This window comes from Xyrauchen texanus, chromosome 32 (genome assembly GCF_025860055.1).
Source record: "Xyrauchen texanus isolate HMW12.3.18 chromosome 32, RBS_HiC_50CHRs, whole genome shotgun sequence".
Classification (NCBI taxonomy): domain Eukaryota; kingdom Metazoa; phylum Chordata; class Actinopteri; order Cypriniformes; family Catostomidae; genus Xyrauchen; species Xyrauchen texanus.
The window spans coordinates 2,556,306-2,582,500 of record NC_068307.1 but is presented as its reverse complement, the minus strand read 5'-3'; the positions used below and the strand labels follow the sequence as shown (position 1 = coordinate 2,582,500).

The following is a 26,195-nucleotide window of genomic DNA, read 5'->3' as shown; positions in this document are numbered from 1 at the left end:
GGAATTAATTAATTTATGCATTTATTTATTTATCTACTTTGCATATTCTGCCTAAGCAAAAATTGTTTACGTCTTCAGAATTTGTTTATTTATTTCTATTTATACTCTACAGATACTCAAATTTTGCTCATATTAAGTTTTTAGGAATCTTGGGGATTCAGAAGCATTTCTTTATTTATTTGCTTGTCTCTCTACTTTGCAGGTACAATAATTCTGATCATAGATTATTTATTTATTATTTATTTATCTGCATATTCTGCCAGTAAAACATTTGTTTAAGTCTTGGGAATTAATTAGTTTATTTATTTGATCTACTTTGCAGATTCTGCATATACAAAACTTGTCTTAAGAATGTATTGATTTATTTATTTATGTCTCTTTTGCCCATGTAGAGTTCTTAGGAATCTTGAGAATTTATTGTATTTATTAATTAGCTTTTTTCTCTACTCTGCAGGTACAATAATTCTGCTCATGTATTATTTATTTACTTCTCTTTCTACTCTGATGCAAAACATGTTTCAGTAATGGGACTTTATTCACTTGCTTCTCTCTACCATGCAGGCACTGTAGTTCTGTCAATGCAATGTTGATTGTGTGAGCAGCGCATGTGAGTCGCGTCTATGCTGTCTTCAGTGCGCATGCGCAGATGGTTGACGTGCGCTGAGCGCTGAAGAAAAGGAACGACCGGCGCCATGCGCTTCCATCAGACTCGCGGCTTGCGCTGAGACCTCTCAACTGTCAAAATATAGATGTCCTGGGAATGTGAGAGTGTCAAATTTCCTTCGGTCAAAGCAGGTGAGAGAGAGCCGACTGGAATGAACTTACAGGGCAGCGTTATTTCAGTTTCGGTTCTGGATGTTTGTGGTTAAGTTGCAGGGTGATACTGTAAGCAGAGCGCTGAGGTGACATACGAACAGGGATATTCAGCGTGAAACATGGAGGGAAAGTCACTGGAAAGCGAGAACCTGGAGCGAGAACGGCAGTATTGCGAGCTGTGCGGGAAAATGGAGAAGCTGATGAAGTGCGGACGGTGTCGCAGCTCTTTCTACTGCAGCAAAGAGCACCAGAAACAGGACTGGAAGAAGCACAAGCGCGTGTGTAAGGAGGCCGACAAGCCGCAGAACGCTGGAGAGTGCCGCGCGACACAATGTAACACTTCTGAGAAGCCGAAACAATGTAACACTTCTCAGAGCGACTCTTCCCTTGTGACGTCAGTCGGCGAAGGAATGAAAGATTTTATCAAGTCCGCCACAGACTCGGATACGGTGTCCGACAACAAACCGCCCGGTGACGGCGTGTCCAACAGTTCCAAACCCAACGGACAGACGCGGTACCCGCCGCAGAAACTGGCCACGGACTATATCGTGCCCTGCATGAACAAGCACGGCATCTGTGTGCTGGACAACTTTCTCGGGGACGAGATCGGACGCGACATTCTGGAGTACGTCCGAGCCCTCTACCTGACCGGCGGCTTCACGGACGGACAGCTGGTCAGTCAGAGGAGCGACTCGTCCAAGGACATTCGTGGGGATAAGATCACCTGGGTGGAGGGCAAAGAGCCGGGCTGTGACCGGATAGCGTTTCTCATGAGCCGCATGGACGACCTGGTCCGACACTGTAACGGCAAACTGGGCGACTACAGGATCAATGGAAGGACAAAAGTAAGTAAGACTGGTGGAGCTGTCAAACGAGTCAACTTCAAAACACAAACTTCAACAGAAACTCATTTACACACATGTATATGTATATAGGCAATGTAATATACTTTGAAGCAGCTTTATAATGAAGTTTAAATAATGTTGCTGATAAAGTCATTTAAAGGAATATTCCGGGTTTAATACAAGTTAAACTGAATCAACAGCATTTGTGGCATAATGTTGATTACCACAAAAATAAAATGTACATTCGTTCCTCATTTTCTTTAAAAAAAAAGCTAAATCTGTGTTACAGTGAAACACTTACAATGGAAGTCATTGGGGTCAATCTGTAAACGTTGAAATACTGTTTCAAAAGTATAGACACGAGACGCAAACAATATGTTTATGTGATTTAAGTGTGATAAAATCACTTAACTAACCACATCTGTGTAAAGTTATATATAATTTTACAACTTTGTTGCAATGACATGATGCTGTAACATGATCTTCCACAAAAACAATGATTTAAACAACTCTACAGCTTAAATAATACACATGTTTTACTAGAAGTATTCATGTAAGTGCTTTTATAAAATTACAAGTTTTACATTTCTGCCTTTTAAAACCTCCACATTCACTATTATTGTAAGTGCCTGAATGTAATCTGAATTTTTGCCTTTTTCTTTTTAAAGAAAAGGAGAATTTGTTTTTTGTGGTGAACAACATTGCTGTGGATTAAGTAACTTGTATTGAACCCGGAACATTCCTTTAAATGCTTTCGTGTGTAGTTCTAAAGTGCATGTGGGTCATTGACAAATAAGGTTATCCAAGGTTATAAAAATTGAGAAATCTTTTTAAATCTACTTTAAAACACACGTTTCAAGTTAGGAAACACGGTTTCTGAATCCATGTTGGTTATACATGTTTTTAATTTTTTTAAATCAATTATAAAAAAGGAATTACTTTTAAAATATCATGCGGTGTAACCACCAAGAAAAAGGTATTAACGGTATTACTTTTCTCGCATCTTTAATACATGAGAGTGTACACGTATTTAAAAAATAATTATAATCAAGATGTTTTCAATGTGCCTTTACATAAAAATGTTAAATATTTATATTTATTAAGGAGTAATCATTGTCATGAGTGTCTACCTACATGTACCACATGTCCTTGATTTGGTGGACAACATTTTTTATTATTATTATTTATTTATTTTAAAATAATTTTAGCTTTGAATGACACTTTTTTTAGCCTCGCTCTGGACTGTTACGCCACATGACGGGCGGCTGTGGCGCAGGTGGTAGAGCGGGTCGGCCACTAATCACTGGGTTGGCGGTTCAATTCCCGGCCCACAGTGTCCTTGGGCAAGACACTGAACCCCAAGTTGCTTCCAATGGCAGGCTAGTGCCTTGCATGGCAGCTCTGCCTTCATTGGTGTGTGAGTGTGTGTGTGTGTGTGTGTGTGTGTGTGTGTGTGTGTGTGTGTGTGTGTGTGTGTGTGTGAATGGGTGAATGAGCTGAATGGACATACAAGACCATCCAGAAGATTTGTTTGATTGATCTTGCTTTATTAATTTTTAAAACGGGGGACAAAAGTGATTGTAAATGAAAATCACAGCACTGTATGTTGTTTTGCACACATGCACATGCATACAGCCCCCCTCAGACGGTTTGACATATGGCAGGGGGATCAGGTGAAAGGCCCAATAACACATTCTCCTTGAACAGATTAGGTTTAGATTAAGATCCGTGCCACTTTAGACAGAGAGAGGCCTCATCTCTGATCCTCTGTTGATGCAGAGACGCGTCCACACCTGTCAAAGTTCTTATGCTGAAGTGAGTACATTTAAACTTTAAATAAACACTGCACCACTTTTATTATTATTATTATTATTATTATTATATGAACGTGTGGAGAGGAGACAGAAAATGGCAAGGGAGAAGAGTGGGAATGGGATGGGGAAATGACCTCACTAGCGCACCCGGGAAGCATCAGCACCATATGTCATGAGCACAGCCCACTTGGCTACGGCTCTGAAGCTGCACCACGGCATCACACGCGAAGTGTGATGTTAAGGCGTGCTGCTTTTAGTAAGTGCACCCTCTCTGACACCGCTGGCATGAATATGTCACTCTGTTAGAATTAGATACTTTGGATTTCTTCACACAAATTTATATAGATTTGTTCTTTCTATGGAAGATCTTTTTGAAAGGTCTCTTCAGAGCGCTCCTGATACTGGACTGACCGTGTCTGGGGGCGAATGCACTGACTTTCTTTTGTGCTCCCTGTTCACCACAGCAAGCCGTCACAGGAAAGCTGTTCAATCAGTCACATGCACCTTTAAACAGTCTGTCAATAAAAACAGTGTATAATGAGAGAGGAACCTGAATTAATGTTAGGGTTAGGATTAGAGGAATGTACAAGTTAAGCTCTATTGACCGCAAAATTATTTCATTTGTGGTTTTTAAAAAATGCAAAGATCGTTGTTCCAGTGAGACACTTACAACCCATAAACGTTAAAATACTCAATGTTTCAAAAGTATAGCCAAAGATATAAACAGTATACCAAACAAAAACGTTTGAAACTGTATGTATTTTAATAGGACTGGGTAAAACATTAAAAAAAAAACATATTTTTAATAACTGCCGGTTTTCTTAAAGAAACTGTACCGATTTTTAGCAAGTGTTCTACAAATCAATGTAAATACTTGTAAATACTATAAATAAAGCCTTAAACATGTAACAATACCCAGCCCTATATTTCAATGTTTATGGATTAAAGATGCTGACTATCACACCTGGAGTCGCTAGTTTGAATCCAGGGCGTGCTGAGTGACTCCAGTCAGGTCTCCTAAGCAACCAAATTGGCCCGGTTGCTAGGGAGGGTTGCGTCACATGGGGTAACCTCCTCGCGGTCGCTATAATGTGGTTCTCGCTCTCAGTGGGGCGTGTGGTGAGTTGTGCGTGGATGCCGCAGAGAATAGCGCGAAGCCTCACCATGTCTCCGTGGTAATGCGCTCAACAAGACACATGATAAGATGCGCGGATTGACGGTCTCAGACACGGAGGCAACTTAGATTCGTTCTCCGCCACCCGGATTGAGGCGAGTCACTACACCACCATGAGGACTTAGAGCGCATTGGGAATTGGTCATGCCAAATTGGAGAGAATTTTTATTTTTAAATAATTGTAATAATTTTTGTGGTAATCAACTTAATTCTACAAATGCTGTTGATTGAGCTTAACTTATATTTAACCCGAAACAACCTGAAGCTCGGATTGGCCTGCCAGTGGCCCCGGCCTGCATTTAAAAATAATCGTCAAAATATTAATAACTACAGTCTTGACCAACACAAAATAGGTACCGTTTGAAAGCTTAGAAGGGCTACTTTACAATGCATGCAGACATTATGACCAAAACTGAACAAGTGCTTTGAAATATGCAGATAAATCAGAAGTGTTCTGTTTTGATTATGTATATAAAAATAATTGCACTGTACATATATTGCAATCAGTAAAAATATGAAATTGGTCAAATAGCCATGTATCATATGTTGTTGGAAAGTAGAATACAACCAGCATATTTGTTTTACTCAGACAAAAATATAGCGAGTAATAGCTAAGTATAAGTCTTTGATAATTATATTGGTGTTGCTTTACATGAACGTAATATAAAATAACATTACTTAAAGGAGGTGATTATCTTTCAAACAAGTCCACACACAAGATAATCAGATGTATAGATCATTAGATAATCCACATGAAGCACAATGTTACATATGACCACCAGGAGATGGCGCCAAATACACGACACAGACTCAATGATGACTCAAATGACACAGAATGAAACTCGTTCTGTGAAATCTCATGACTAAAATCATGTCTGCATGCTATGCAAACCTTTAGTCATTGTTGTGTTTGCATGTGTAATTAGTTCTGATGTACAATTATTATCTTTTATTTGTTTGGAGACGTTTTTGGACACTCTGATAAATTATTTGTGTAATGCTATAACTTTTGATAACTTCGTCGTATCAACGGAAAAAAATGTCTCGGATAAAGTTGATTTTTTTTTTTGGCCTTTTTTTTTTGTATGTGATTTTTCACGTTTCTTAGGATGAGAGTCTCAGAATGTATCATAATCTTTATCATTATTAAAAAGGTTTTTTTTTTAAATGATACCAAACTTGACCCTCCTTGGTTTTTTTCTTTTGCTGCAGAGTTATAAGCCTTTCATTTTGGGTATGCCACTGAAACAGTGAATTTGGGTATGCCACTGAAACAGTGAATTATATATATATACTTGCAATTACATTTATTGATTTATTGGCACAGAAATTACACACAAAGTAGATTTACAAAAAAAGAAAAATCTGGGTTAACGTAAGACACTTGCAATGGACGTCAATGGGGTCCCAGAATATTCCTTTAGCATATATATTTACGTTTTCCAGCCGTACTTTTGAAACGGTGTGTATTTTAATGGTAATGAATTATTACCTTGAATTGGGTCAGAAATGAACTTTTCCCTTTGATTTAATGAGGCATTTTTTTTTCTAAATTTATAATAATGACCCTGTTTCAAAAGTGTCCTTTTATGTCAAATGCTTGAATTCAATCAATTAATTTGATTAATTAATAATCAGAATCAACATCAACTAATATTTGGTATTGGCATTGACTTTTTTTGTACACAATTTAATTTGATTCAATTACATTTCAATTTTGATTCGATTCAAAATGGATTCATTTGGGAATATTTCAGTTATAATGTCAACAGGCTTGTTACATAATAATGTGCATTGTGACTGAAACTTTTGTTTCTGAAAATTGTGGCTATGGCATTAACAAAAACATATTTTTTGCCCCCTTATTTTATATTTTGGTGTCATTTTTGCCCCGAGCGCATGTTAATTTCCCACCCTGACCTTGAAAGTAAGTCATCAATATTTTAGCTTTTGTTTTTTAATAAACAAGGGATGAAAAAAAGGGTCCATCCATCCATGATATGTTTTTTTCTCACTGTATGTTTAAGTGTTTATGCCTGTAGGGCAAAGTTGTACCCCTTCACTCTCATGCACACCTCAACATTAAGACATGTATGATGGTGCCATCTTTATTAATGGTGCCGTTTTATATAAGGCTGGCAGGTTCTCAGTGCTGGAACAGTGATACAGCTGCACTATTTGAACACAGTCTGTCTGGCTAAAGTTCAGCTGCTAAGGTTTCTATCAGTCCGGCATTGCTCGGTAAAAGGGACGGCAGTGTGTCAAACCTAATGCAACACACACATGCTCACACAAAAGAGAAGGACAAATCACTGTTATGAAGATGTGATAGATGAAATGATCAGCCCAGGCCGTAACAACATAAAGGAGTGTTTTATTTCGTAGGGTTGCATTCACAAGTTTGAGTGCTGTTGTGACGACTCATTATTGTGGTTTGCCGGTTTCAATCTTAAAAGGATTGTAGTTGCTCACACACTGCGAACTGGAACCATTTGAATGGTTCGATTAAAGTTAAAGGGATAGTTAAGCCAAAAAGTCATCATTTACTTTTACGTCATCCTCATGTTGTTCCAAACCTTCTTCCGTGGAGCACAAAAGATGTTAAGCAGAATGTTAGTGACCGACAGCCTCACTTTCATTGTATGGAATAAAAAACATCCTTTTTCCGCTGTAGAAAGAAAGTCAAGTACATTCGAAACAAATTAAGGGTAATTAAATGATGATGCTGTTTTTCATATTTGGGTGACTAACTAAATCTAAAAATAGGGGAGACGATTTAACACATTAATGCAGTACAATTACTTATACCAACAATAATGCATAAAACGAATGCAATTCATCATGACTCGGACCGTACTTAGCAATATTCCTTCCATTTAAGCAGTTCGAGTTTGGAGTACCTCCTGTTTTCACCAGGGGGCAGTAAGCGAAACTCGCTGTATATGCAACGCACAGCTGATACATAGAACTAACCGCACATACCGAGAGCAGACAGCACAAGATGAGAACGCGTTCATGCCTTAAACATAGCTTAATGGAGCGCAAATCTGAACGCAAGGATCGTACCTTTTCCCCCGTCTGCCGGCATGTCATCCCCGTCTACTTGGACGAGGGAGGGGACAAGGGGAGGGAAACAGAAATAATTAATTGTAACAATGTAGTACCCCCCCAAAAACACTGTGAAATTTAACAGTGCCAATGCAGTGCGGCACTGAGAGAGACAGAGAGAGATGGAAAAAAAAAGAACTTACTCGCCGGTTCTCTGATAAACCGTCGCATGGTCCTCGGCCACTCCTCCACCCTCTCAGGCGGACGGCAGCCGCTCCTCCCCGTGCGGACCAGAGTCAGACCCACAACCCCCGGCGGAAAGAATGCCCCTCCGCGTTCACTGTGACTCCTGGGGACACTCCTCTGCCCCTGGCAGCAGCCCTACTGCTCCAGGAGGTCGAGGAGTCACTTCCCTCCTCCCCTCGCGGATGGCGGTCTTCTGTCGACCCCTCCGCGTTTCTGGGGGATGGCAGGGCACTCCTCCGCCCCTGGCAGCGGCTCCATCGCTCCAGGCGGTCGGGGAGTCCAGTCACCACTCGCCTCGCGGATGGCGGCCGTTCACCGCATCTGGGCGGTCGGGCTACTCCCTCCCCCGGTGGAAGGCAGCGGCGCTCCCCCGGGTGGACAGCAGTGTCGAGGGCTCCGCGACGGGCATCCCTCCTCCTTCCCAGATTTTGGCACCAGTGTAACGTAGTTCAATGGAAAGGAGGCGGCGAGAACCGGCTTGGCAATGTAAATAATATTTTAATTATAAACTTAAACAAAAGACAACAACACACACATGACGGACATGTCCGTAAACGATCTCTCCCGCACCACCGCCTGCAGTCGGCTTTTATCCCTCTCGGAGGCTTAATTAGCCTGATAAGGGACCAGGTGTGTATAATCACGACTCCGCCCTGCAACAGACACACAACAACTGAGATGTCTTAAAGCGCCCGTTTGACGCAGGTGTACATTGATGCATCCTTATTTAATATAAAGCCATTATAATAAATCTCAGACTGATTGATGAATTCAGCTGCAGAATGGATTGCTGTGAACTGTGTTGAATAATATGGAAATATATTATATATTGCATTTTTAAAGCCACTTTCTGTATTGTCTTTTTTACTTGTGTGCCTCAATAATGCATTTAAATTTTCTGTATGATTTTTATATATAAATATTTAATATCTTAAGATTTAAATCTAACTATTTATAATTACTTAATCATTATATATTGAATCATTGTTATTTTAGGGGCTTTCTCAGCAAGTTTGTATGTATGCCATTAATTGTGATGAATTCGATGAATTAATCTGCCATGTTATTAATTCGATTAAAATTGTAATTGATTGACAGTCCTATTAAAAACATAAGCTCAGGTTCAGCATGTGCTGTTAAGGGTTGCAACAACTCAAAAAACTCTTTGTGTGTTGCTTTTTTGTTTTTGTAGAAATATATGCAATGTGCATGTGGGTATGGAGGCTTTAACATGTAGACTTAAATCAAAATATTTAAATTCCTTTTTAAAGACAGTTCAGTTTTACTCGACACAATGTTTTTACGGGTTTGGAACAACATGGTGGTGAATAAATAATAGAATAAAATTTTTGGGTAAACTATTGCTATCAGTGTTTGTTGTAAAGGTCTTTTAGCCGTGTCTTATGCTCTGCAGCGAACAATGTTTTGTGTATTTTCTAGTAAGGTTGCACCTGCAACTCGGGCATTAAAGGAATATTCCGGGTTCAATACAAGTTCATCAGAATCAACAGCATTTGTGGCATAATGTTGATTACCACAAAATTTATTTTGACCCAGCCAATTTGTAAATTAATTAATTAATTGCTTACTAACCTTTTCTGTATAAACTTACATCCAATTTAACAATGTCATTGCCATGATGACATCACGCCTTAAACCCTTAATTATTAACGCCAGAGAAATGCCGCCTCTTACTTGCGGTCGTTTACGTAAACCTGGAGATATTAACACGATTTGACAATAGAGATCACAGTAGCGTCACACATTGCAAATGTACAGTTATATCCTTCTAGTTGGTCATTTGTACTCATGACAGAATATCTCGTGACCCTGCAGACAGTGACCCACTTTTGGGTCGCAACCCAGTAGCTGAGAAACCCTGCCTTAAACGACTGTCAAAATGATGATTAATCAACTTCACAGCTCAAATAATTCACATTTCTGCCTTTAAACTTTCCAAAAATGTCTTTACTTCCATTGTAAGTGCTTTGCTACGACCCAGATTTTGTTTAAATAAATTTTTGTGGTAATCAATATCATGCCACAAATGCTTTCGATTGAGCTTAGAAATGAACCTGGAATAACACTTCGGGAAGAGTCAGTGTTCATGCAGATAGTTGGCACAACTGTTTGTGTACACAGTCATGCACGTTTATGCGATACACACACACACACACACACACACACACACACACACCAAGGCCCTAATTGAAATGCTCTTTGTGCTGTGGGACTGTGGCATCCCTTCCATCTCCTTCTTCCTCCTCTCCGGTCAGGGATCTTTGAAAGCGATGGTGGGAGAGTGGTGGCATGGCATCCTGACGCAAAACCCGCTGCGTGATGTCACTCCCATCTACGTTTTCTCTGACGCAGCTGGCACTCATGCTCACCCCTACCGGAATGATTGAAGCAGCGTTGAGCGATTTCGCCCTTATCTACGCTCGCCCATTCACGTAGGGGGTTCACAGATTGCGTCAATGCCCTCAGCTCCCTTTTTTGTTCTGGCTTGTCTCTCTTTCTCTCGCCCTGTATCTACGTCTCCCTTTCCCTTGGTCTTTGTTTACATTGTCCGTCGCTTTAGCACCTGCCGCCAGGAAAACACAATTCAGTTGAAATGTCGTCACATGTATTATGATCCGTTGTGCATTGCGTGCCATTGCAGGCCACAGGATTTGGCCTTTTAAAGAGGTCGAGGTGCATAGGGCCGGTTGAAAACGATATGTTCCTGATGAGCTAAACAGAAAAGATAATAATATTCCTCAATGCATTAACTCACCCTGGCTTGGCCTTTCAGTGACCCCCGCATTCCTCTTTTCCACTTGAGCGGGTCATATACTGTTGGTCACACCCCTGCCCCACTTACAGTCATGTTGTGCGGAAAAGGTCCTCAAATACAGTCACTATTATTTTTGTTCCCAGCATGACTTTAGCTGTTATCTTCTTTATGATGACGTTGTTTCTCAGGAAATCTAGTATCAAATTATAGGGTTCAGGAAATTAGCTGGAGAGGAGGAGAGATGTTAAGGTACATCCTGGTGTTAACAGCTGTGTGTGTTTATGCTCTGATGAGGGGATGGGTGTGTATGGACAGTGACCCCAAAAAGTATTTGGATACTTATGCCACACATAAATAAAAAAACGTCTTTGCATTATGTAATAAAATATTAAACCAATTAATTTTAATGAGGAAATCTAAAGACAATATTTTGCCTTTAAAGAGAGCCACAATAAAATAGAATATAGATAAATAGAAAATAAAAAAAGATTAAAAATAAATAAATATAATAACATGATTATTCACATACAAAAAGTTATTTTGTACATCTAAAAAATATTTGCACTTCATGTTTTTGCAGTTCAAAATGACAGAACTCACATTTGACATGCATGTGTTGTATATAATTGAACATTATAAATTAATACTATGCACATGTTTGGCAATTCCATGGAAATGTCAACCACAACATGGAAGAATACAAGTTTTAACCTAAGGAACAAAACCCCCTTTTAAATTCTGTATTATAGTGGTATAATGGACAATGGATAATGTCGTCCAGACCGCTAGAGGGTGCCGCCTGCTCACACAGCGCTGAATGCCCAAATGCAACCTTTTACGGTTAAGTAATCGCACAAGGTCATATTGTGATTTCAATCTTTATTCAGTTAATCATTCGGCATTAATGTATATCATACCTGTGTCTCAGAAGTCAAAGTCTGCTTGTTTCAAAGCATTTTCGATGGTTTCCCTCATCATGTAGCCTATTGGAAAGTGCAGTTTTCACACCACGTGGCAGTTTTTCTACATTAATGTGAGAACGAGAAAGAATACAAATAAATATTACATGTACTTAGGAGTGCCAATCCTTCTAATTAGTGTGGTTGTTTTTATTTATTAATTGCGCTTTTGAATCTACAGAGTTTTTGCAAAGTGTGTTACTAATTAATTAGAAATATACCGTCGGTTTTTCATATCTGCTTTTTCATGCTTATAACTGATATGCCGATGGTTTTAAAATGACATGATTGGGATCAATCAAAACAAAATCAGTTTTTGGAGTCACCTTATTTACACTTTGAGATAATGTCAAATAAGAAAAATAAGAATTAATAAATTGTTGGCTTAATTTTTATTTTTGTAATTTGTTTTTAGCATTTTCTTAGGCTAAGAGTCTCAGAATGTATCATAATCAGGGCTGGACTGGTAATCTGGCATACCGGGCATTTTCCCGGTGGGCTGATGCTCTTTGGGGTCGATCAGGGGTGGACTGGCCATTGAGACAACCGAGCGGGCCAGTGGGACGTCTGCGAAACGTGCCGAATGGGGCGCGATAAGCTCAAACAAGCCGCCGCGATATGCAGAGAAGGACAGTGAACCCCACCCCCATGAAGCCTTTAATTTTTGGGTATGCCACTGGAACAGGAAACCTTTATCAACATCTTTAGAGCTTAAAGGGTTAAAAAAAATGTATTGCCTATTTGTTCTAAAAAGTAATAAAGCCTAAACACATTTAAAACCGTAACATTTTAAATACAACTGCCACAGTTGTAATGAACTAATTATTTTAAAGTTTGATAAATGTGGGGTCTGGGTATCTCAGCGAGTATTGATGCTGACTATCACCTCTGGAGTCATGAGTTTGAATCCGGGTGTGCTGAGTGACTCCAGCCAGGTCTCCTAAGCAACCAAATTGGGCCGGTTGCTAGGGAGGGTAGAGTCACATGGGGTAACCTCCTCGTGGTGGTGATTAGTGGTTCTCGCTCTCAATGGGGCGTGTGGTGAGTTGTGTGTGGATCGTGGAGAGTAGCATGAGCCTCCACATGCTGTGAGTCTCCGCGGTGTCATGCACAACGAGTCACGTGATAAAATGCGCGGATTGGCGGTCTCAGAAGTGGAGGCAACTGAGACTTGTCCTCCACCACCCGGATTGAGGTGAGTAACCGCGCCACCACAAGGATCTACTAAGTAGTGCGAATTGGGCATTCCAAATTGGGAGAAAAGGTGAAAAAAATAAATGTTAAAAATAAAATTGATAAATGTTAGTATGTTTGATGATGAGCAATATGAAAAACGTGTATATATATTAATATATTTGTAAAAAAAAATAAATTCCACACTTAGTCAGAAACGCTCTGTTTTGGTGTTGCTTCTCCTTTAAGACATGACAGTATCAGCCCACTGTTCTGATTGGCTCTCTGCTCTTGATTGACACGCTCTCTCTACTTGCGATCTCACTGCTCACCGCTACTGGGCGGGGCTATGGAAGTGATAAGGTAAATTAGGGTCTTATGTGTTGTTGTGAAGGCGGTCAGATGCAAATGTCTACGACAGTGTGACATCACAATGTGGAGGAAGTAGATAACGAGCTGTTTTGGCAGCTTGGTTTCAACAAATTCTTGCAGTGAGGAGAAAGTTTTGAGTTCTGAAACTTACAGTGTGTTTTTATACTACAGTGACCTCTTACTGTATATGTTAAAAATGTTGCTCATGTCATGACCAGTTTAAAAGTCATTGAGCAAAAATGGCTTATAAATGTGAAGTTAGTTCTGAGAAAAGCTCTAGCACAATTTTTTTGCAGTTTGCTATTTTGTATCATATGCAATAACATTCATACATTTTACATGTGACTTGAGTCTCCAAAATTGTCCATGTTATTGTGGGCCACTGTATTTTAAGTATTACAAAGAATGTTGGAAAAGAGCTTTGTTTTTCTTTCTTTAAAAATATCTTCCTCCTCCAGACAAGTCAAACACACACACACACACACTGAGAATAAATTGAAAACATGTTCATGTCTCTGGGGATGATGACTCTGTCCCTGTGATATTATGTTGTAGGGTTAAAGGGTTAAGGCCTAAAAATCCCCAACTGTGTTTGTAGTGCACAAAAATAGTGTCGGGTCATGTACCGTCACTGAAGTGATCAGATTTAGGAGCCTACGTGCAGAAGTGAGTGAGAAAAGACCTAACCTTAAAATGCAAGTTCACGGAGGGAATCGATATCAGTGAGTCATTCTGACCGTGTGCTCTTTTCAGTTCACAGAAACACACCTCGTAATACTGACACAAAGTTTTGTTGGATGCCGATGCTTTTCTGAATCATTTTGTCAATCATTTAAAGGTAAAGTTTGGCTTTGCTGCACTCTTGTTTAAAGTTTGACATGCATTCTGACCTAGAAGAAAGTTTTGCATCCTTCTGGTTATTTAAATCATCTCATTTAAAGGAAGTGCCAAAAAGGTAGAATCACCAAGTCATAAGTAGGTCACATGTCCTGGGGCCGGTTGCATAAAACTGTTTTTAGACTAGTCTTAGTAGTTAGTTGTCTAAAATGTTGGTCTTAATTTTTTCAGTCAGTTGCATAAAAACGTAGATCAGTCTAATTAAAGACCAAAATGTAAGACAGCACACCTCAGGCTAACGTTTGTTTACATTCAGCTGAGCCAGTGGGGGCTGAAAGGGGCTTGAGTTGAGACTTGGTTGAAGACTTTGACTTCAAAAGTGGTAACAAAATGTTGTGTTTTTAATTATTTGGGTTAAATCACTAAATGTGTTTATTAAAATACATTTTGAAGCATTGTAGTCCTCTAATAAGCAAATATTCTCAGCGAATAAAAAATGTATTGAGCGTCCACTGTCGGCCATTTTTTTTTTAGCTGTTCAGTGTCTTATTTTTCCCACAATGCAATGCAAATTAGACCGTCTTACTAAAGACAACTGTGAGCTTGTTTTATGCAACAGGCGTTCTACGGCGTCTTTAGCTAGTCAAACTAATTGTTAGATGCAGTCTTAAGTTAATGGCTATGTTTATGCAACCGGCCCCTGGACTGGTGTATTGGCTTCTAGCTATTTTTATATGTTTTTGAGTCATTATGTCCTCTGTAACACTTGCCTGATAGCTTGAAAGCATGCCTTCATGTGTAAAAATACACTACACTGCTATTTTTCCTTTTTCATTAATTAACACTTTCCATGTTAACCCAGAGAACAAAATAAGTGGGGTAGGTGAAGAGCAGGAAAGGAAAAACTCTCACGGTTGTCACTTTATGCTGACAACCGTGACAACACTTCTGTATGTTGTTTTGCTATATGGTGAGGTACAGTATCTGAGTGGAGGTAAATGTCTGTTTGTGAGAACCAAGGCAATAAATTGTACAGCAATACACAAATATAGAGCAAATCAGGTGGATCCCGTGCATATAACAGGATCAGGTGTTACGGCAAATTCATGAGATAAATAAATGTTTGCATGAAGAATATTTTGGCTTTATTATTACGTAAAATTGCATCATGACTAGAGGTCGACCGACAGTGGATTTTGCCGATACCGATAACTAAGGTTTTGGTATGGGACAACAACCGATTAATCGGCCGATAGTTTTTAAAATCGATTTATATAGAATGTCAATAAAATGTCTTATTCTTTGTTTACTATGTTGGGCAAAAACAAAGAGTCCAACATTAATAAAATCCCAGATGCAGTTTATTGTTCAACCAAAATCCCAATAATAACCAGGAAAAATGTTGGTGCATAACGTGGGATTTTTAAGGATAAACAAGCACGCCACACACAGGGGACTCTTATTTTGTAATACGAAATGAAGAAATAACTATCGGCATAACATTTTGCCGATAACGATAGTTCCAAAAAGCAGCTATCGGCACCGATTAATCGGTAAAACCGTTTTTTTTTTTTTTTTGGTCTACCTCTAATTATGACAATTTTTATGCAAATTTCAGGATATTCTCACCCCAAACCTCATTACTGTAATGCATCTGGATGTTTGTTTATAATTCTCACTACTGTTAATTGTGATTCTCATTGCGGTTTCATCCTGTCTGGACACAATTATTATAATTTTTTCTATTAAAATGAGCACTAAGGCTTGAAGGCTGGCTATGAAATATAATCTGGACATTTTCTTGTCACAACTTTATGATATATGACATATGTAAAAAAGTAAAATGTAAAATATTAGGATGTCCCGATACTCACCAGTATGATACCTGTTTTTTGGTAAAAAAAAAAATTGTGAATTTCATAACCGTTTATTTAAATTGTTTCATCAAAATGGTGTCTTAATAAATTAATTCATGACCACTTTAATGAAAATAGGACAAATAGTTTTTTTACGTAATATTTTATAATTTTTTGTCAAATAAAGTGCTGCATAACACAGAATCGCAGATATGTGATATTGCTGAAATATAATACTGTTACTATAGATTTATTAGTAGTAGTAGTAGTAGTTGTATAACAGCGAATATTACATAACTATATAGCAGCGATATATTTCTTTTGTACATTTTCTTTTCATTTAAATGGAGCTTTTATTTTGAAGCCCTTTCTGTTTCTGTGTGTTTTTGAAGGTCGCTACGCTCCACATATTTACTTTAAAGCACGCAGCACATGCAAACTATATATTTATCTCATTAAATGACAGCCTTTGTGTTTTAATAATCACACCAAGACATGACATGATTTTAATTTGTGCACTGAATGTTTACTAAATCAGATGGTATCAGTTACAAGTACATGAGTGTGGCATTGGACCCGATTCCAATATCAGTATCGTTATTGGGATGTCTCTTTTAAAAAAAAGTTGTGTGAAAGAGTAAAAGTGGAGATTTATGGAGTTCTTCTCTTAACCGTGTCTACTTGTCGTCGTCTTGAATAATTTGGCCCATTATGAAAGCAACCCCTGCTGTTTTTCCTTCCAGGCAATGGTGGCATGTTACCCTGGCAACGGAACAGGATATGTACGGCATGTGGATAACCCTAACGGAGATGGGAGATGTGTCACATGCATTTATTACCTGAATAAAGACTGGGATGCCAAGGTAGGAATTTTTTTTTTATCTGATGTAGACTGCTCAAACTTGCATCTGAGCTTACGTTCAATATAATAGAAATTCAAAACCAACGTGGTGCTGTTGGTACTTTGTATCAATAGGCCACACTATAGACTGTTGTTTATGGGCTGCTAACAGAGTTCTGCTCCCTTAGGATTTGTAATTAATGAAAACATGTAAGTTCTAAATAAAAACTACATGTTTTAATTGGAAATCAACTCATTTCTACACACACACACACACACACATGCTTAAAAGAGGAAACAAAAAAATCATTGTATAGCATCTCAAATGTCTCTCTGGTTATTCTGATGCCAAAGCATGTCATCAAAATGATTGTTTACATTTTCCTCCCAGAAAATGCAAGTTTCTATTTAACTTCATCAACTTCCATTTTCGGTTCTATTTTGCATCAATTTCCTCAGAAGTGGCTATTTTTTTCTCTTAGCCCGTCGGGGGTTAATATTTATCAAAATATTAATAAATACAGTCTTGAACAACACAAAATAGGTATTGTTTTAAAGCTTAGAAGCTCTACAATGCATGCAGGCATTATGACTAACACTGAACAACTGAAATAGCCACGTGTCATGTCGTTGTTTTATTCACTAAAATATAGCAAGTAATACCTAAGTATACGTCTTTGACATACATGTTACATCTAAACATGTGTTCCTTATAAGCAGCATTTTCGCTTATAACTTATAATGAAACATAAAATGTAAAGAGTCAAACACTGAAGAAGGTCCGGTGGGACCGAAACGTTTTAGTCTTTTTTTTTATTTGCACGGAGCACTTTATTGCACACTTTTGTACTGATGAACAAATAAAAGAAGAACATTGGATATCTCATTGGTTTTTTGTTGATAAATAGTTGCAATTTTTTCCATTTGGAATATATTGAGAATAAACTATTAACATACCATTACTTGGTATGCATGGATCAATAGATAATCCACACGAAGCACAATGTGCACACCGCTAAGTTAGCTTTCCTGAATCAGATGACGTCATCAGAAATGATGCAGTACATTGTCCAACTTCATGAAATGCTAAACCAAACACATTAGGATTCAGATCGCTGCATCCAGAGGTGGAAGTCATCCAAATGTGGGCAGAGAGGATCGTTCACTCTCATTACATATGGCCACCAGGAGATGCCGCCAAGTACATGATGCAGACTCAATGATGACTCAAATGGCACAGAATGAAACTCATTACTCAAGTCTCATGACTAAACTCATGTCTGCATGCTATGCAAACCTTTAGTCTTTGTTGTGTTTGCATGTGTAATTAGTTCTTATGTATAAATATTATGTTTTATTTGGTTTAGAGAGGCTTTTGGACACTATGATCAATTATTTTTGTTATGTTATAACTTTTGATTGCTTTCTCATATCAACACAAAGATTTTCTCAGATACAGTTGACATGATTGGAAACAAAACAAACAAAAGCAGTTTTAAGGAGCTACCTTATTTACACCCTGAGGTATATAATGTCAAATCAGAAAAATACGATTTTTTTTTTTTTAAATAGATATGAGAGATTTTGGGTTTGTGACCGGTTCAGTATGATTGGCTCTGTTGTTGAACGACGTTGAACCGTTAACAATTATGTTATACAGTGATTATACGAAGTGGTGGTGTAGTGGGCTAAAGCACATAACTGTTAATCAGAAGGTCGCTGGTTTGATCCCCACAGCCACCACCATTGTGTCCTTGAGCAAGACACTTAACTCCAGGTTGCTCCAGGGCGATTGTCCCTGTAATAAGTGCACTGTAAGTCGCTTTGGATAAAAGCGTCTGCCAAATGCATAAATGTTAATGTAAATACAGTGTACATGTCGATGGTTAATGTGCTGAACTCCACCTGTGTGGAGGGGAACTGCCTTCAAATACCCACTAAAATCACCAGAACACCAGTTGATACTTTGTTTGATATTTTGTATCTTATGCAATGAAGTTGATACATTTAAGTGTGTTCCAAGAGAACTCTCATAATAACATTTAAAGCAGCCCGCAGCTGATCTGACACTTTCCACCACCACTGCAGTCACCTGCCAAATCTAAGGTCAGCCCTGCATCACAGCGTTGTCTATCCTGCTCTGGAACGTCACGGCTGTGGAGTCTAGCGAGAGTGTTGATCCAGATGTTCTCCCATCCCTCTTACATGAAGTAAATACAGTTGGCCAGAAGCAGAGGAAAGATAAAGTATAGGAATAATAGAAGGAGAGAAAGAAAGATGTTGTTTGCTCTGTTTAGTTGAGATTATAGACTCAAGGGCCAGGCTGCGTTTTATCTAGATGTTGGTTGAAACGCACACTTTGCTCGAAGCACGCACGTTCTCCTAAAGCCATTTGTTACTGTAAGTATCAGAGCCAAAGTCCCTCAGTGACCTCTCACACACATACTGTAAAGACATTTTGATATTTTCCATCCTTTTCAAGCTGAAGAGGATGACATTAATGCATGATACGCCTAGAGCTGCCGTACCCTGATATACACTCCGGTTATTTTTCTCATATCTGCCCCTTTAATGAATGGAGAGGAAAATGGCCGTCTCACGCAAACCTGCTTATGTAAAAGTCACTGTGTGTCAGATTGTTTTAAGCTAAATTTAGCATCAAGTTGTCCTGGCACAGGAAAAAATAAGTTCCCTCCCAGAGTTTCGTGTGAATGAAACCAACTTTTTTTTTTCTCCTAACTCACTTTGTTGCATTTATAATACCTATGTAATGCAAAATATATCATTTTTCTCAAAGACTCTCTGATATGGTGTTTTCACACTGCATGAATTGTCTAGAAGCTGAAACTCAATCCCAACTTTAACTTGCCGACAAACCAAAAAGGTTTTGTGATGTAGGATTTTGAAGCTTTTGACCCCTCGTCTGCTCATTCCACAGGAGCATGGTGGGATCCTGCGGATCTTTCCAGAGGGAACAGCTCAGTTTGCAGACATTGAGCCCAAGTTTGACAGACTCCTACTCTTTTGGTCAGACAGAAGGAACCCACATGAGGTCCAGCCAGCTTACGCCACCAGGTCAGTAAAGGTCATAATAGTTGTTCAGTAAGAATGAATGTGATGAATTAAATCAACCTGATGTCCTGGATTGTGATTTGTTTGCAGGTATGCCATAACAGTGTGGTATTTTGACGCTGATGAGCGGGCACGAGCTAAGGAGAAATATCTAACAGGTGAGATAAAGCACTCAAACTTGACAGCGCACTTACGCTAGTAAGAACTCGATGTTCCTCCTTAATTGACAGCTGTAAATGTGTTATCTATACATTTCTGTGCAACTTCTATATATTTACATCCACGATCTATTGATGGCCTCAGCATCTCCCTGCTTTCCATGTAATGTGTACACTGCAAAATAGTATTTTTGTCATAATAGGAATATCCAAACATCCTTAAAACAAGGTATAAACGACATGAGTCTTGTTTTCATATAAATCTATCCAATCTTACATTATGCTTCTATGAAAAAAAAGTACTTGCCAATGGGGTAAGAAAACTATTTGATTCAAAGGCAAAACAAATAATTCTGCCTTATAAATGTTTTATTCATACACATCTGGGATGGCATGAGGGTGAGTAAATGATGAGGACATTTTCATTTTTGGGTGAACTGTCCCTTTAAGAATGTTTAGATATTTCCTACCGATATATAAGACAAAAATACTCATTATGAATACGTTTCCATACAGTGTATTCGTTTTTGTTTTGCGGGAACACTACCTGAATGAATAGCCAGAAATGTAAAATGTGTAATTATTTACTAACTGTCGTGTTGTTCCAATCATAAGAAGTTCAATGTTTTGAATTGAACGCTTGCACGAGTGATGAATATTTTTTCATGTGTTTCTATGGACTGGAAAACAATGATATGCATTTCATATGTTTTAAAGGCTTTTATTGGCAAAAACATTCAATATATGCAAAGAGTCAATATTTACAGTGTTGACGCTTGTTCTTCATAACCTCTGCAATTCGCTCTGGCATGCTGGATATCAGCTTCTGGGACAAATCCTGACTGATGGCGATCCATTCTTGCCTTATTAGTGCTCGGAGTTGATCACAATTTGTGGGCTTTTGCTTGTCCACTCGCCTTTTGAGGATTGACCACAGGTTCTCTATGGGATTAAGATCCGGGGTGTTGCCTGGCCACGGATCCAAAATGATCTCCGAGCCACTTCATTATCACTCTTGCCTTGTGACATGGTGCTCCATCATGCTGGAAAATGCACGGATCATCACCAAATTGCTCCTGGATCGTTGGGAGAAGTTGCTCTTGCAGGACGTTTTGATACCTTTCTTTATTCATGGCAGTGATTTTGGGCAGGATTGTGAGCGAGCCCACTCCCTGTGATGAAGAGCAACCCCACACCTGGATGGTCTCAGGATGCTTCACTGTTGGCACAACACAGGACTCATGCTAGCGTTCACCTTTTCTTCTCCGGATTATCGATTTTCCAGATGTTCCAAACAGTCAAAGGGGGCTTCATCAGAGAAAATAACTTTGCACCAGTCTTCTGCTGTCCAATCCTTGTACTTCCTGCCAAATTTCAGTCTGTCTATGATGTTTTTCTTGAAGAGAAGTGGCTACTTTGCTGCCCTTCTTGACACCAGGCGATTGTCCAAAAGTCTTCACCTCACTGTGTGATGATGGCTGCATGTCTTTCTTTAGAGGGTAACCGTTGCTAACATGAACACAATGATTGGAAGCACTTCTTCCCTCCTTTAATAGCAATCAGTCTGCTCTTATAATCCAATCAGAGTGATAGAGTGATTTCACCTGACTAGTACTCGTCCACACTTTCCCAGGTGCTGCTGATATGATTAGTGAAATTATGTTAGCTGGTCATTTTGTGCCAGGGCCAAAAAACTGTGAAATTTTGGGTTTTTGTGATAAAGTTCTTTTTTCTTTTTTTTTCATTGAATGAAGCTTTTTGCAATGATTTAAAATGCATCTGATCACTCTGCACAATAATCTAGATACAATGTGAATCAACACCACAACAACTGAAGCAGAAAACTTTGCAAAACACAAAATTGATGTCACTACCAATCATTTTGGCTATGGCTGTAAAGTTATGCTATGCTAACACTTTTTGTAGATTTGTATACATGGAAATTGCATTTTATTGTTGTTGTTGTCCTTGTGATGCTAGTGTTTCCCTCTCAATAAACAGGCCTATAATAAAAAATGTCTAATTATGTGGGAGTTTATATCAAGTCTTGTAAAATCCCAAGACATGCAGATTTGACATATTATAGGATAATAAAACTCGTTTCGGTCGAGAACGACTCAGGGGTGCGTTCCATCCAGACGAGACCAACCTTATGCCCAATTCCCTTCTAAGACTTTACCATGTGAGGGTTTTGGAGGGCTGAAATGTGTGGGGCTCAAAAATAACTGCAATGTCAGTGTTGAGGGAAGGATTGACTCACTCATAACACATTCACTTGTCGCCATCTGCTGGCACACGTACAGAAATCTGAACTATGGCCATATGTAAACATACATGTAAAGTTATAGTTCATTTATTTGGGAATATATAATATTCAAATGACCCTATTATTTGGGAAAGCATATGCTACATATTAGAGGTCGACCGATATTGGTTTTTTCAGGCCGATGCCGATCTTTTGAAATCCGGGTCGGCCGATGGCCGATTAATGCTGCCGATTTATTTTGGCCGATATTTGGCCGATATGTGCTTGTTTTTAACCTCTTATTTGAACCTTTTATTTGAAAGATAAAATGTAACACAAATAATTACTTAAGATAGACAACATTTCTCAACAAATACATTTATTGAACACTTGACCAATCTGCACTTGTACACTTAAATTAAAAATGTATAATGTAAAAACATATTGTATAAATAATGTATAACAAATATATTAAATAAACAAAGCAGGTGTTACGAACTGCTCCGAGACACGAAGGTTGAGATCCAAATGCAGCTTTAATTAAGGGGCATTCCAGACACGTAATCCAATATTCAGAGCATCCAAGAGAAGCACAGGCATAACTAGGGGTGGGTATCGTTAAGGTTTTAATGGTATTACTATCTTACCGATACTGCTTATCGATCCGGTACTTTAACGGTATTCTTAACGGTTCTTTTTGTTATATATATATATATATATATTACACAAATATAAACGTTATATAGGAACAGTGATTTAATTTCAGGAAGGTCTACTAACATTACTGTTCAGGTGTGGTCTAAAAAGAAATCTAATAAAGTAATCAATTGTAAAATAACACTGGATAGTTTATCATAGATTAATGCAGAAGTTATTCATTCAAGAGCTGTAAGTGATTTTCTCTTTGCCTTTTGTTGTTTGATTCGCAGTGGCTCAATCGTCACGTTTATTAGGATGCTTCCCCTTTAAGACCGAGTTCAGATCTAATAGGCTCCTGATGCAGCATATTTTCTCCCAACTATTTCCATAACTACGTCCATTTAAGACATAAACTGTGTTTAAGTGAATCTCCAAGCCGGTCGTTTTGACATATTTTTGTGTATAGTTGATCGTTTAGACGCGCACATGAAACCCAAAGTAGTCTATACTTTGCTTGTCTCTTTGCGGTGTGTTTCGGAGCGCCGCCTTGGGAACGGTATCTCTTGCGCTCTTTTTATTATTATTAAACGCGTCCCGCAATTTAGCAACAGTAGCTAGACTGTATTTTACAACAATCACCGATCGTGCTGATTCTGACGTTAAGTTTGAGTTTTAGGGAGAAATGTCAGTGCACCGCTGTGAAGGGAAGGAAGTTGTGCTAGACAGAATGCGGCTTATGTATAAATATTCTCTTTATAATCTTTGGAAGGCGAAATCTAAAATAAAATCAGACTAATATCACAGATCTAAACCAGGCTATGTTTGAATGTTTAGTTCTGTCACTCATTATGCAGGGCTCGTGTTGTGCTCGCTGTGGCACCGCGTGAGCGAGATCGATCGATCTCTCTCTCTCTCTCTCTCTCTCTCTCTCTCTCTCTCTCTCTCTCTCTCTCACTGCGAATAGCTAAATTGCATCACAGACAAATGGTTTCATATTATTATACATAGAAATGGCTGGCGAGATAAAATAACTTTCTCTTTATAGCAATAATAAATGTATTTTCTTAATTTCTCCAGTACCGACAGCAGAACCGGTAACGTCCGAGCTTACCAAAGCCAGTCCTTCACTAGCCTATACTGCGTTGGTATATTTTTATTACTTCTTTCTCTGCATTGAGTGACAACCCTCTCAAATATAAGACACAAACAGAACAAATAAAAGTCTCAGATTCACTGTCTGTAATTGCAAAATTCTTGCTTGCTTATTGTGACATGATAGCAACCCTTCTGCTGTGATAATGCAACTTCAACTACGCTATCAATATCCAAAGTAGCCGAACGTCATGTCAACTATCGCGTTTGTCACGTTTTTTCTTGAAGTTGGCAGTAACATATCAAAAGTTTTTAATTAAATCTAAAGAAGTTATACAGATTTAACCCTTACTGTTTTCTCCAAGGAACTTAGCTCCTTCCTTAGGCACTGGATGAGGTCTGCTCACTCTGCTGGAGAATGACTCTAGGGGCAGCGTGCGTCGAACACGTGTTCCACAACAACACTAGGCTGCCCACAGATGCGCCTGCCTAATAATCGGCTTGATATGCGTGGATATTGGGCGATGCCGATTATGTAAAAAATGCATAAAATCGGCCGATTAATCGGTCGACCTCTACTACATATACACAGATCAGCCACAACATTAAAAGCACCTGCCTAATATTGTGTAGGTCCCCCTCGTGCCACCAAAGAAGCGCCAACCCGCTTCTCAGAATAGCATTCAGAGATGATATTCTTCAGCACAATTATAGAGTGGTTATCTGAGTTACTGTAGACTTTGTCAGTTGGAACCAGTCTGACCGTTCTCTGTTGATCTCTCTCATCAACAAGTGTTTCCATCTGCAGAACTGCTGGTCACTGGATATTTTTTTGTTTTGTTTTTGGCACCGTTCAGAGTAAATTCTAGAGACTGTTGTGTGTGAAAATCCCAGAAATACTCAAACCAGCCCGTCTAGCACCAACAATCATCCATGTGATTATCTAATCAGCCAATCGTGTGGCAGCAGTGCATAAAATCATGCAGATACCGGTCAGGAGCTTCGGTTAATGTTCACATCAACCATCGGAATGGGGAAAAATGTGATCTCAGTGATTTGGACCGTGGCATGATTGTTGTTGCAAAACAACAGATATATTAGGCAGGTGGTGTTTAATATTGTGGCTGATCAGTGTATTAAAACTGGCATTTTAATTCATTACATATACAGTGCATTCAGAATTATTCAGACCCCTTATATATATATATATATATATATTTGCAAAGATATCAAATATCTGGTTTTAGCTTTGTCATTATGGGGTATGGAGTGTAGATTGATGTGGAAAAACAAAATAATTTGAAGCATTTTAGTATAAGGTTGCAACATAACAACGAATGCATGTATGTACAAGGATATGACTTATCAGTGAAAACCATTTATCTATATATATATATATATATATATATATATATGAGTTCTTCGTTTACCATATTTAAGCAATAAGGCATGAGATGCTGTGCTATATTGTAAATATTCCTCTCTCTCTTAGGTGCAGGTGAACGGGGTGTGAAAGTAGAGCTAAACAAGCCATCAGAGCCCAACTTGTGAACGAGGGATGAATGAAAAAAGTGGACAGGATGGACCTCCAAAGAGCTGCTGCCGGCTGCTGAGAGCGGGATGAGCGGAGGAGGAAAGAAAGACAGCAATCGACTTTCTCTTTTACCTCTCCGTCATCTATAAGGGACTCTGAATGTGACAAAGCTGTGCTGTGAAGACAGACGACAGACAGACGAAACATACTTTGTTTCCTTTATGAAACATGCTGGCTTACATGGGTTAAGGATGGACAGAATGCTAAAATTAAGGGTGTGTGGTGGTTATTTTAATGTACCCTGTCCCCATCAGCTTTGTCTTTGCACATTTATTTGTAAAGGTACCGTATTGACTGGCAATGCCACAAGCTACATACAAAAAAAACGAAACCCTTTTCAAAGTTATAATGTACTGTATGTACTGTTCTCCTCAAAGACTCCCTGTTTAATATTGGATTTGTGTTTTTGTATGGTTCGTAATACAGTTTTCCGGGCTCTCCTAATTGGAGCTGCATGGAACATGCTTCTGCATCATGGCTTGCTTTGTAACCAGGTGCGTTGCTGGATTGTGCTTGCCAGATATCAGCAAATTTGTCTGTTGTTGCAGACGTTATATCTCTGTTGTCTGAAGCCAAAACTGACATCTCATGTCTGTCCAACAGCTCTGAGTTTTAAATAAAAAGGCATTTTTTCCCAA

The 26,195-nt window shown here is 38.8% G+C and overlaps 1 protein-coding gene across 1 annotated transcript in view; it reads left to right on the top strand.

The window, feature by feature from the left end:
• Positions 1-26,195, top strand: part of egln1b (egl-9 family hypoxia-inducible factor 1b) — a 26,605-nt gene extending 410 nt beyond the window's left edge. Inside the window, exons 2-6 of the mRNA XM_052101160.1 lie at positions 562-1,661; positions 16,660-16,779; positions 19,696-19,832; positions 19,920-19,987; positions 25,456-26,195. Of these exons, the coding sequence (XP_051957120.1) occupies positions 936-1,661; positions 16,660-16,779; positions 19,696-19,832; positions 19,920-19,987; positions 25,456-25,514 (1,110 nt within the window). The 5' untranslated portion in view covers positions 562-935 and the 3' untranslated portion in view covers positions 25,515-26,195. The remainder of the gene's footprint in view (positions 1-561; positions 1,662-16,659; positions 16,780-19,695; positions 19,833-19,919; positions 19,988-25,455) is intronic.